This window comes from Mya arenaria, chromosome 8, assembly GCF_026914265.1.
Source record: "Mya arenaria isolate MELC-2E11 chromosome 8, ASM2691426v1".
NCBI lineage: Eukaryota > Metazoa > Mollusca > Bivalvia > Myida > Myidae > Mya > Mya arenaria.
In genome coordinates this window covers 53,876,667-53,889,425 of record NC_069129.1, presented here as the reverse complement: position 1 = coordinate 53,889,425, position 12,759 = coordinate 53,876,667, and the positions used below count along the sequence as shown (strand labels likewise).

General features: G+C 33.7%; 1 protein-coding gene across 2 annotated transcripts in view; it reads left to right on the top strand.

Annotated features, from left to right (window-relative positions):
- LOC128243508 (NEDD8-activating enzyme E1 regulatory subunit-like) overlaps positions 1-12,216 on the top strand; it is a 28,857-nt gene extending 16,641 nt beyond the window's left edge. The window contains exons 10-20 of one of the 2 annotated variants that reach the window (XM_052961308.1): positions 336-399; positions 798-889; positions 1,669-1,728; positions 1,965-2,025; positions 2,477-2,625; positions 3,636-3,683; positions 6,125-6,161; positions 6,525-6,611; positions 7,157-7,296; positions 7,651-7,721; positions 11,290-12,216. In XM_052961308.1, coding sequence (XP_052817268.1) covers positions 336-399; positions 798-889; positions 1,669-1,728; positions 1,965-2,025; positions 2,477-2,625; positions 3,636-3,683; positions 6,125-6,161; positions 6,525-6,611; positions 7,157-7,296; positions 7,651-7,721; positions 11,290-11,449 — 969 coding nt within the window. In that variant the 3' untranslated portion in view covers positions 11,450-12,216. The remainder of the gene's footprint in view (positions 1-335; positions 400-797; positions 890-1,668; positions 1,729-1,964; positions 2,026-2,476; positions 2,626-3,635; positions 3,684-6,124; positions 6,162-6,524; positions 6,612-7,156; positions 7,297-7,650; positions 7,722-11,289) is intronic. The other variant, XM_052961309.1, reaches the window with a different exon arrangement.
- The last annotated feature ends 543 nt before the right edge of the window (positions 12,217-12,759 follow it).

The following is a 12,759-nucleotide window of genomic DNA, read 5'->3' as shown; positions in this document are numbered from 1 at the left end:
ATTTCTCGAAACTTCTTAAGTCCCTTATAACAGGTTAAGCTAATCTCACTATTTTTGTTGTTCTATAAAGAGTGTTATATACCTCTTCAAGAATTTTGAGAAATTATGTAGGAAAAATCTGTATGATTATCAGAATTAACAAGTTTTCATTTATCAAAATTCATTTTCAGTATGTATTTTGGCTAATTGAAATAAGCGACTTAAACTTGTTAAGCTTAAGAAGTTTCGAGAAATTGAGGCCAGGTTTTTGAAGACAAGTATGTTTTTGATGTAATGTGATAAGTAAAGCATTACTTTACCTTTATTGTAACTTGAAGTCTCACTGTGGTTTTCAGCATGGGGGAGATATGCCCAGGGTGTACAAGGAGAAGAACCAGCTGAAGGAACTGATCAAACAAGGTGGATATCTTCATAGGCTTAAACATGTGCATGTTGCACTCTACATTATAATGATAACTATATTTTCTATATGATCTAAATTTCTTTAGTTAAATGGCTGCAATTATGAAATCTGTCTGTATACATAACTTGTTACCGGAAGTTGCTTTTTTACTGGTCAAAGAGTTGAAAAGTATCATTACATATGATGCCATTAAAAAAAATATTTGAGATGGACATTCAATACTTTGCCGTTGATATCATTTCCCCTGTCATTTATCAGTTTTTGTTTGTTACAGCATGAATAATTATTTGCAATTCATCTTTAAAACAGCAACAAATATATGATATGATTAACTTACTTAATATTTCTGCAAATGGCCTTGATATTTCAATTTAACAACAATTGATTACTCAAGGAATTCGAACAAACGAGGATGGCATCCAAGAAGAAGAGGAAAATTTTGACGAAGCTGTGAAAGCTGTAAACTCCGCCCTTACTCCCACCCGGGTAAATATTCCTGGTTCCTGGTTGGCATGGTTACAGGAGAAAATTCCTCCAATCATTGACTATTAAGATTATCTGTGTTTAAGATCACTCAATAGACTAATAGAAAAAAATCTAGCTTAGTGTCATAGCTTTGGTATTGTTGTCAATGAGCACAACTTTATCCATGCCTATAATTTAAAGCTAGATAAAGACCATTTAACATATTGAAATGAAACTTGGTTCACATATTGCCAGAGACAATTCCCACATTGTTAGCTTGGCCCCCACTCTGGTTGCTATAACTGTCAAGCAATCACCCTCGTCGACTGAAAAGAAAAAAGCGTTGGCCTCCCCTCTGTGGCGCTCTTGTATTCGTAGTATTGATAAGCTTGAATTAAATAAAACAGTTCGCTGAATAAAACATGTGAAGTGAATGTTTGTGACACCAGATTAAAATGTTTTAAGTGTTGTTGGTTAAAATATGATCTTCCCCTATTAGTACCAGTTTCAACTTTGTAAAAAAGTATCATTGAGCAAGAAAAAGATATTTATATTTTTAGTAGCATTCAGTTATTGGAAATGTTTGCTTTTTTGTATGTAATAAACAAGCACAAAATAAAAAAAATAAAATTTTATACATTCATAGAAAAGTTTACAGTACCGGTACGGGTAGTTGTCATTCGAAACACTTCATTTAAGAAGTCAAGTCCAAAGTTTTCACAAAAGCATATATCAAAATTATAATGTGATTATTTCACGATGGCAGTGTCATTTATTATATAAATGTATGTATGTTTCAGATTCCGTCACATGTAGATCAGCTTTTCAACTACCCAGAATGTGTCAACTTACACACAGAGGTATAGCAATGTTTAATGATGGTTTCTTTGTATATATGGTAAGAGCTTTTGTGTGAGTCTTTTATTATGAATTACCTTAATAACAAATAATCTTCATCAGATATTTTGTTATCCATTCCTAAAACTGGGCTGGAGGGAATAAACCATATTTTAATATTCTAATTCTGATTAAAAAAAATATTCATTGGAATTTTGTAGTCTTTTTTAAGTACAATGAAATTACATTTTCATTTCAGAGTTCCAATTTTTGGGTTTTAGTCCGAGCAGTGAAAGATTTCGTAGAAAATGAAGGTCAAGGTAGGATTAACTTCGTAAAAATAGATAACCATGCCATTGAAATAGAAATTTCATGGATAATTGACATTTAGAATGCTGCATGTAGTTGTAAAAATAAAATCAGTAAAATACACAAAATATTTGCCAGATTGCAAGAACTCATCGAGTTATACTGTACATTACAAGCATATCATTACAGTATATGTACATCATAAACATATTAACAAAAATTCAGGGTAACATGGTGTGATGGCATCGGTCTCTGTGTTTCATTGCATAGGTCATGAGTTTGAGTCTTACCTGGTGGCGCTTTTTTGTTGCCTTCAAAATCTACCGCAGTATTGGATTTGACTCAGGATGAATTCATTGTAGCTATATATGTCACCATAATCAAACTAATGTATTGTTATAAATAGAATAGTTAAAGTAAATAATCAAAAGTTTGCACTTTTAACAAATGTCCACTTCACAGGAGCATTGCCTGTTAGGGGCAGTATACCGGACATGACAGCAGACTCTGAGCGGTACATCGCCCTACAGCGCGTCTACCATGACAAGGCAGATAGGGATACAGCTATTGTGTCCCAACGCTGCCATGATCTGCTTCACTCCATTGGACGGGTCAGTAGGCTTTGTTCAATGGGAGGGGTTCATTGGATAGTCAGTAGGCATTGTTCGATGGGAGGGGTCTATTGGAAGGGTCAGTAGGCATTATTCGATGGGATGGGCTAATTGGACGGGTCAGTAGGCATTGTTCAATGGGAGGGGTTCATTGGATTTTTAATTAAGCATTGTGTAATGGGAGTTTTGCGTTGGACGGGTCAGTAGGCATTTGGCGATGGTAGGGGTTCATTCGAAGTGTCAGTATGCATTTTTTTTATGGTAGGGGGTCGTTTGACGGGTCAGTGGGCATTGTTAGAACTTACTGCTTAGATTTCTTAAGTAATGAAAGTCGCCATAGAGTGAAATAGGATGCGGAGGGTGATAGAATTGATAATTGCAAGTGTATTTTGAAGATATATGTTTTTGAAATGGTTCCCTATTGAGATATCTGGTGGAATATAGATTTACATGTGTGTAAATTATGCTTTGCTTATCTAATGGTTTTTGGTCTGATATCTTTGGTTTGGTATTGAAAAATTGAATTATTACATATTTTGTTAAAAATTGTTAACTATACTGCATTAATGATGTATATGTGGTTTGGTTATCTGATTATCTTGGTATTAAAAAAACAAACATTGACAAAGTATAAGTTAAATATGTATCTCAGACAGCAGAATGAATTGCGGATATTACTTGAGCATTGTATGTTATGTTTATTAATAAAAGTAACAGTCATTTAAATTTCCTGGCTGTATGGTGTAGAATTTGCAATATATATGTATGTATTACATTTGAAGATATGGCAATATTTTGTATAAATTTTTTCATCTATCAAACTGTTGCTGTTGTTTTTCTTTTATCAGTTATATTTTAATATTGAAGATATTATATAACTGTCAGACTCAATTATGAACAATTTTAGTGCATTTAGAACATGTAAGTCACAATTCATAATGCAGTCTGGGAAAAAAACAAAAAACAATTACGCAAACAGTTGATTAAGTTTCATGTTCATGTTTTTCTAGGACGAGCCGCTGAGTATATCGGCTAAACACAGAGCAAAGCCCTTTCACGTCCGTATCTGTTCAGTTGTTCCCTTTCATTTCATATGCATTTGGAATATCTTCGTACATCTGTATAATGGACCCATTATTTTGCCCACAGGCTTAAAATAACCTGCCTTGCAGTCAAACTAGGGTTATGAATTTAAAAGGGTCTGATAAACACTGTTTTTAAAACATCATACAAATTTGCCATATTTCTGAAAGTATTTTAAAAAATTGAGGATTGGCCTGTTCAGCAAACATTTATTCTGACCTACATGTATTTGTTTAGATAATCATGTTTGAGTCTTCAGCAGTTGTGAAGTCATAATGAAATTCATAAAGTGAACTTGTTTCTTTTAAAGCTGCACTTTCACAGATTGAACCTTTTGACATTTTTTTTTATTTTTTGTCTTGGAACAAGCCAATTTATGCGAGGAAACCAGAGATATAAGACGGTTGACAAAAAATCAAATCGCAGATTTTTATATTTAAGATAATAAAATGTTGTTTTATGCATTTTTCTTAAACTGTTAGTAACACTTTTAGCCATAAAACATTAATTTTCGAATGGAAATATGAAAATCTGCGATCTGAGCTTTTGCCAGCAGTGTTATATCACTGCTTTGCAGATATTTACACAAAAAATGGTTCATTCCAAGACAAAAACTAAACGGTTAATCTGTGAGAGTGCAGCTTTAAAGCAGGTTTTCAATGAAACAGGGTTATTGGTCCATGTTAGAAATAATAGGTACTTTAGTTTGGCTGCAACTTTTTTACAGAGGAATTTGCATACTGTTTTTACAAACATATGATCAGTAATTTAATCAGTTAGATTTCAGTAATACAAAACTAATTTAGAAATATTATTTTCGGGTATGTAAATTGCTCTGATCTGCAAGCATCATGGGAGCATTTCATCATGTTATTGTTTCCTGTTCACTCAAGTTTCACAATTTTATGCAGATAAGTAATGTCAATACCAGTATCTTTTCTTGTGAAAATTTGTTTCATTAGTGGCACATGATGGGTATTTATGTTATTTTGTTCAAATCTTGATTTCAGACCAAATTCCATTGGATTCTGTTACTTATTTGCATAAACAAACTGGCTGTTAAAGACATGTATTTAAACCAGTAATTGCAAATGCATTTTCTTGATGATTTGAATAAAAAATGTTGATGTTTTGTCTGAGGCTTGGTGTTGTCTTTGGTCAATGGCAATGATCATAGGTCCTGGGCCCCTTTTCAATATGGTTTGTAAGATGGTAAATTTTCAGGTGTAACCTCATTTTTGGCGTACACTGTGTTTCATTTAAAAATTTGTCAAAACATTTATCGTATAAATTCTCACCATAACATAACAGGTGTACCTCTGCATTACTGAGCTGCTTAAGGATTAATATATCTTATTGAAATGGGGCCCTCAAGTCGGGCTTACCTACAGGGCAGGCCCCAATTTCTTGAAACTTATAAAGCTTAAGTTGCTTATTTCATTAAGCCAATTTTCTTACTTAATCATTATTTTACAACATAAAACATAGCTTATATTGGTAAATTCACAGATTATTTTCTTTTGAAGTTCAAACACCGTTAAGAGTTTAAATATTGCACAAAACAAATTATACCAAAACAAAAATAGTGGGCTGAGCTTAATCCTGTAGCTGTTATATATTAAAGGGACTTAAGATGTTTTGAGAAATTAGGGCCAGGTTATGACATTTTACTGACTGAGAATAAGGGACAAAAGTTGGAATCCACTTGAGTGCTGTTGTTTATACATAATTATTTTCAGTACCATTGTACATGGCAGTTTTACTTTTTATGGGAAAATTACCAAATGTTTCTTACACTTAAACTGTATGCAAGCTTGAAAAAGCTGTTAAATCCTTTTCCATTTGCATGTTTTACTGTCTAAAACATACATAACATCAATTTTGGAACGTGATAGAATCTTCATATATATGAATGAGATGATAATAAGTTGGTTCCATATTGTATTTGATAATCATAATGTTTTTAGCAGCCAGTTTCCATTTGTTAATAACCGAAACGTAACCTTCATGATTTTTACATGTTACATTTCCATATAAGAGTGAATTTCTATCATTGTCAACATTATATCAGGAAAATGTAAATATCTTTAATATTTTCATCATATTTATGCTAGAATGTGTCTGTGGCATGCTATTCAAAGTTTTCTCTGTGAAATTTTGTGCTTTTCAAAATACTTTTACCAAATATTGTCTACATACAAAATACATTAATTCATAAGCTTACATTAGATTTTACCATGAATTAAAAGTATACATATATATACTGTAGTTATTTCAAGAAAATATTACATAACTTGATCTAAAGTTTGAAGCTTTAAATGAATATATTTAATTGGAGTACTTTACTGGAAATGTACATGTATACCAGTATTATCAGCATGTTAAATATAATTTATTTGAACTTTATGTTTTTCAGGGTGGTTCAATATCCGAGCATGAGATTAAAACATTCTGTGAGTATTTTGTTAGATACTGAAATATTTTCTTTCAAACATGTTCCTATAGATAACAAACTGTGTAATATGTTAATACCTTGTCAGCCTTCATTGAAGTGGTGATGGTTGATGGTTGTGTGGTGGTGGTGGTGATTAGCATCATTGATGATGATGATGATGATGATGATGATGATGATGATGATGATGATGATGATGATTATTGTGATGATGATGATGATGATGATGATGATGATGATGATGATGATGATGATGATGATGATGATGATGATGGTATAATTGACGAGTGAGTTTGTACAAACTTATATCTTTTAAGGATGTCCTATTCTCTTGTTAAATGCATGTACTTGGTTTTGTTTCCAGGTAAGAATGCAGCATTTCTACGACTTATAAGATGTAGAAGCCTGCAGGAGGAATACTGCATGGAATCGGGCAAAATCAGGGATATGGGTCAGTGGGATGTTTCAAAATATTTAATTTCCAAATACGTGGAAAATTTAATGTATACAAGTCTATTATCAATCTCTTCAAAACAACAACAGTTTAGACAATTTCCTATATTCACTAGACATTTATTTACTGATTAATGAATGTTTGAGTACTTTGCCATTGCCTTCTAAATCCATTCCGAAGTGAATTTTCAAATACTTGCTTCATCACATTTGGCAATTACAAAATGTGGCCATTAAGGAGAACTGAGTATATATGTGTCTGCCTCTCAAGGTGTAGGGCAAGCCCTGCTCGAGACCTTTATGCTTGTTCTCTCAAAATGGACACCATACTGTTGTTGTTGCTAGGATTAGTAGACTCCAGAGTGATTCAAACTAGCCTGTACCTGTTCTCACATTCAAGCTTATTTTAGTTAATTATACACTAATTGTATGGGCAACTGGTCAATCATCTTCAATGTTCAAGATCACAATATGCTCTCTAGTGTGATGAATTTGAATCAGTTACAGTAAAAGTTCAAGGTCGTTCATGTTCTCCTTTTCTAGTCCAGCACATGGATGACGAGGAATGCGATGATGTAGTGTACTATGTTCTGTTACGGGCTGTTGACAGGTTCTATGAGAAATATAACACTTACCCTGGCTGGTTCGCTAACCAGGTGGAGGCGGATGTCGGCAAACTCAAGGTAGGAGGGGAACTACAATATACCTTTACTGAATTGTTTGGCTCAGTTTGCCTGTTAGTGTCTGTTTAAAAAAAAGCAAGCAACAAAAATACTCCAAACAAGGAAAATGCTCTGTAGCCAATGGACATGACGCTAAGTTGGATTAAGACCATGTGACTAGTAAATCTCCCCATTGATTTAACCGTTATGAATATTTACATCAGGGTGGTTCTGCTTCACTTTCACATGGTCTTCTTATGGGGAAAGTGATTAAGAATTCCTTCATAGAGAAATATTGAAATATTGAATATTATTGGTATATCCTACTAGTATTTCCTAGAGCTAAGTTAAAGTGAATGTATCCTCTTGTTTCAGTCATGTTTGACCAAACTTTGTCAAGACTGGGGTGTGACTTGTAACATCAAAGACGACTTTGTCCATGAAATGTAAGTCCTACAGTTATCATGGGATTGCAATCCATTCCTAAATTGAATGAAGATATTGATGATAATTATTAAGATTATTCAGTATCTTTAAACAACAACAATAGCTTTCTATCTTAAGAATAATAGCTCAAACGAACAATGAGGTTTATTGAAATTGAAAAAGGCATCTGTGATTTTGTGAAATATGGTTAATGATATGAGCCACATCGAGCAATTTTGAGCTTTCGTACATTCATCGGCTGTTATTATCTGATTGGATATTTGAATTGAATGACATTTCAGGAAACAATACTAAAAATCTTATGATGATATCACTTAAATTTCAAAAGATACATGTTTTCAAGTAAGACCATGTATGCCACATTTAAAAAACTACATTTAACGTCACGCACATGTCTTCCTAACGAAAGTACAGAAATGAAATGATGTGCAACATTAACGTATCAATATTAAAATTAGCTTATAATCTTAGTTGTTTTCTTAATACAGAATCTTTCTGAAACAAAAATTAAGATATAGTTGGAGATTCATTTTTGTATCGATAATCCATAGGGCTGTTTAAGACACAGACTATGAATTCAGTCAAAATAAGTCTGGACGAAATTGTGGTTGCTTTGGAAACAAGAGTAAATTAATGGTCATAACTCGTCAAGAAATTGATGCGCCAATGACAATCCTTTAAAGGTAAGAAAGTCAGAAGAAATTAATATGCATACAGAAATCATTTGTTGAGGCATTTTTAGCTCACCTGTCACGTAGTGACAAGGTGAGCTTTTGTGATCACTCGTCGTCCGTCCGTCCGTCCGTCCGTCCGTTCACAATTGCTTGTGAACACAATAGAGGTCACAATTTTGACCTAATCTTTATGAAACTTGGTCAGACTGATCATCTCTATAAAATCTAGGTCAAGTTCGATATTGGGTCATCTGGGGTCAAAAACTAGGTCACTAGGTCAATTAGTAGAAAAACCTTGTGAACACAATAGAGGTCACAATTTTAGCCTAATCTCAATGCAACTTGGTCAGAATGGTCATCTCTATAAAATCTAGGTCAAGTTCGATATTGGGTCATCCGCGGTCAATAATTAGGTCACTAGGTCAATTAGTAGAAAAACCTTGTGAACACAATAGAGGTCACAATTTTAGCCTAATCTCAATGCAACTTGGTCAGAATGATCATCTCTATAAAATGTAGGTCAAGTTCGTTATTGGGTCATCCGCGGTCAACAACTAGGTCACTAGGTCAATTAGTACAAAAACCTTGTGAACACAATAGAGGTCACAATTTTAGCCTAATCTCAATGCAACTTGGTCAGACTGATCATCTCTATGAAATCTAGGTCAAGTTCGATATTATGTCATCTGGGGTCAAAAACTAGGTCAGTAGGTCAATTAGTAGAAATACCTTGTGAACACATTAGAGGTCACAATTTTAGCCTAATCTCAATGCAACTTGGTCAGAATGATCATCACTATAAAATCTAGGTCAAGTTCGATATTGGGTCATCCGCGGTCAATAACTAGGTCACTAGGTCAATTAGTAGAAAAACCTTGTGAACACAATAGAGGTCACAATTTTAGCCTAATCTCAATGCAAATTGGTCAGAATGATCATCGCTGTAAAATGTAGGTCAAGTTTGATATTGGGTCATTCACGGTAAATAACTAGGTCACTAGGTCAATTAGTACAAAAACCTTGTGAACACAATAGAGGTCACAATTTTAGCCTAATCTCAATGCAACTTGGTCAGAATGATCATCTCTATAAAATCTAGGTCAAGTTCGATATTGGGTCATCCGCGGTCAATAACTAGGTCACTAGGTCAATTAGTACAAATACCTTGTGAACACAATAGAGGTCACAATTTTAGGCTAATCTTAATGCAACTTGGTCAGAATGATCATCTCTATAAAATCTGGGTCAAGTTCGATATTGGGTCATACGCAGTCAATAACTAGGTCACTAGGTCAATTATTAGAAAAACCTTGTGAACAAAATAGAGGTCACAATTTTAGCCTTATCTTAATGAAACTTGGTCAGAATGATCATCTTAACATAAGCTAGGTCAAGTTAAATATTGGGTCAACCCAGGTCAAAAACTAGGTCACTAGGTCAATTAGTAGAAAAACCTTGTGAACACAATAGAGGTCACAATTTTAGGCTTAACTCAATTCAACTTGGTCAGAATGATCATCTCTAGAAAAATATAGGTCAAGTTCGATATTGGGTCATTCGCGGTCAATAACTAGGTCACTAGGTCAATTAGTATAAAAACCTTGTGAACACAATAGAGGTCACAACTTAAGCCTAATCTAAATGTAACTTGGTCAGAATGATCATCTCTATAAAATCTAGGTCAAGTTCGATATTGGGTCATTTACCGTCAATAACTAGGTCAATAGGTCAATTAGTAGAAAAACCTTGTGAACACATTACCTTGTGGTTCTCTACCGAGATTATTCAAATTATGCCCCTGAAGTGATAAGAGGCCCCACCTAGGGGGTCACAAGTTTTACATAGGCTTATATAAGGAAAGTGTTTAAAAATCTTCTTGTCTGAAAATGCAAGGCCTACGCATTCAATATTTGGTATGTATCATAACCAAGTGGTCCTCTACCAAGATTGTTCAATTTATGCCCCTGGGGAGAAGAGGCCCTATCCTGGGGGGAGTCACAAGTTTTGCATAGGCTTATATAGAACAAAAAACTTCTTGTCTAAACCAACAAGACATTGGCATTTTATATGTGGCATAACCTAGTGGCCCGCTACCAAGATTGTTCAATTTGTGCACCTGTGGTGAAAAGAGGCCTCACCCTGGGTGTCACAAGTTTTACATAGGCTTATATAGGAAAAAACTTTAAAATTTTCTTGTCTGAAGCCACAAGGACTAGGTCTTAAATATTTGGTTTGAAGCATTGCCTACTGATAGGGTCATGTGGGGTAAAAAACTAGGTCAGTGGGACAAATAAAAGAGTGGCCTCTAGGGGCCATACTTTTCATTGGATCTTTATGATAATAGGTCAGAATGTTCACTTTATTTAGCAAAGCTACAGGTGAGCGATACAGGGCCATCATGGCCCTCTTGTTTATTGATGAATATTTCTTTTGTAATAATTTTGTCTGAAGGCCTATAATTGCGCGATGCGGCTCATAATGTTTTTTTCTGCTGCTTTTTCAAATAATGAAACCTGAGTTACATGAATTTAATTTATTTATATGCAAAATAAAATATAAAAAAGATAGTGATTTCCATCTTACCTTCAATGTTAGTGAAAATATTAAGACAGTCCTACATACACAAAATTTGTTTAAATTGTGTCATTTTATTCATTTATTTCAACCCTCACCAAGTAAAAATACTCATTTGATCCAAATTTGGTAAATTAAAACTTAAATAATCCATTCTTCTAAAGTGTTAGTAATGCTTTTTGACAAAAAGAAGAAATATCTGTTGCGATTTTGAATATTTATTAACAATATATGTGTAATTTGAAATTCGGATAATGATGATCAATTGTTGCGGTATATTGTTATAGTTAACACATTCTAACTTTTTGTTTTTCCTCAGATGTCGTTACGGAGCATCAGAGCTCCACACGGTGTCAGCGTTTATTGGTGGCTCGGCCGCTCAGGAAGCGATCAAGGTCATCACCCACCAGTTTATTCCGTTCAACAATACGTTCATATACAACGCCATGAAACAAACTTCCGTCACAGTCGAATTGTGAAACTAAATGTCAACTGTGATACTTTATGTATTGTTGTATTTGTTGTTAGATTGTTGGTCTTAGATCGAATGATTTTTGGCTCTGAGATGGAAACTTTGATTTGGATGGAAAAAAAATCACTTTTCCACTGAGAATAAACTGAATTATGATAATATATTTAATGTCATTCACTCAGTTTTGCCAAAAATCGTTCTATAAGGGACACATATACCGGTATTAAGGTTTGCTTCCTATGTAGCCATTTGCTATAGAAAAGTCTTGGGAGGAAACACAGCTTTTTATTTCTATATACTTTTTTTGAGAAATCATGATGTGATTTGATTAAGTTTGTAGCAAATTATACCCAAAACTATTGCATTATGTAAATGTGTTCTCTTGTTGTGTTGATAAAAGGTACAGCTATTTTATATTTTTGAAAAAGAAATACTATCAATTGTTTTCTTGTTGTAATGATCAAAAATGATAGAAAACAGGGTTTCTAAGCATTTTATTATTCTTGTGCCAGTAATTTTTAAACTGTTTATCGTAAGAATTTTTTATAAAGAGCGGGAAGTATAATATATAGAATTTTATGTTCAAATATGTGTTCGAAAAATGGAAACAAGCCAAGTTTAATTAAGTAATTGTTCTTCATGATATTAAATTATGTTGGTTATTCCCTTGTGATCTGATTCATTTATGCTGCAAAATATAAATAAGGGAGAAAAAGTAACACCTTATGTTAATTATGATATCCTATAGAAATACATGTGGAATATTTATGGAAATTATGTTGTGATGTGATTTAGTTTTGCTGTGAAATGTTCATTTTAGTTCTGGATTTTAATGAGTTATGGTGATCACCCTGTGTCTGCCGTCAACATTTTGCTTGAAATAAGATTTTCACAGTAGCCATTGGGCTATTTTATCTTAAACATCTACTTGCCAATTAGGGACCACTGACTGAAAGTTAGACGAAAACATGAACGGCAATATCTTGAGCTAAGATATTTGGTAACAGCATTATCTAGTGGCCCTTTACCAATTTTATTCAAATGGTGACCCTGGGGTCAAAACTGACCTTGGTTTAGGGGCCACTTGTTTTATTTAGACTTACAGAGGAAAAACTCGCATGAACCAAAATCAAGAGCTACATATTTTGGTTGAAGCAATTTCGATTGGTCTTCTACCAAGTTCGTTCAAATGGTGACCTTACAGTCAAAACTCGACCCACTCTAGAAATAGCTTGTTTTATATAAACTCATATGGATATAGGATTTGCTAGTTGCCCTCTATCAAACTTTTCAAATAATGACCCTGAGGTCAAAAGT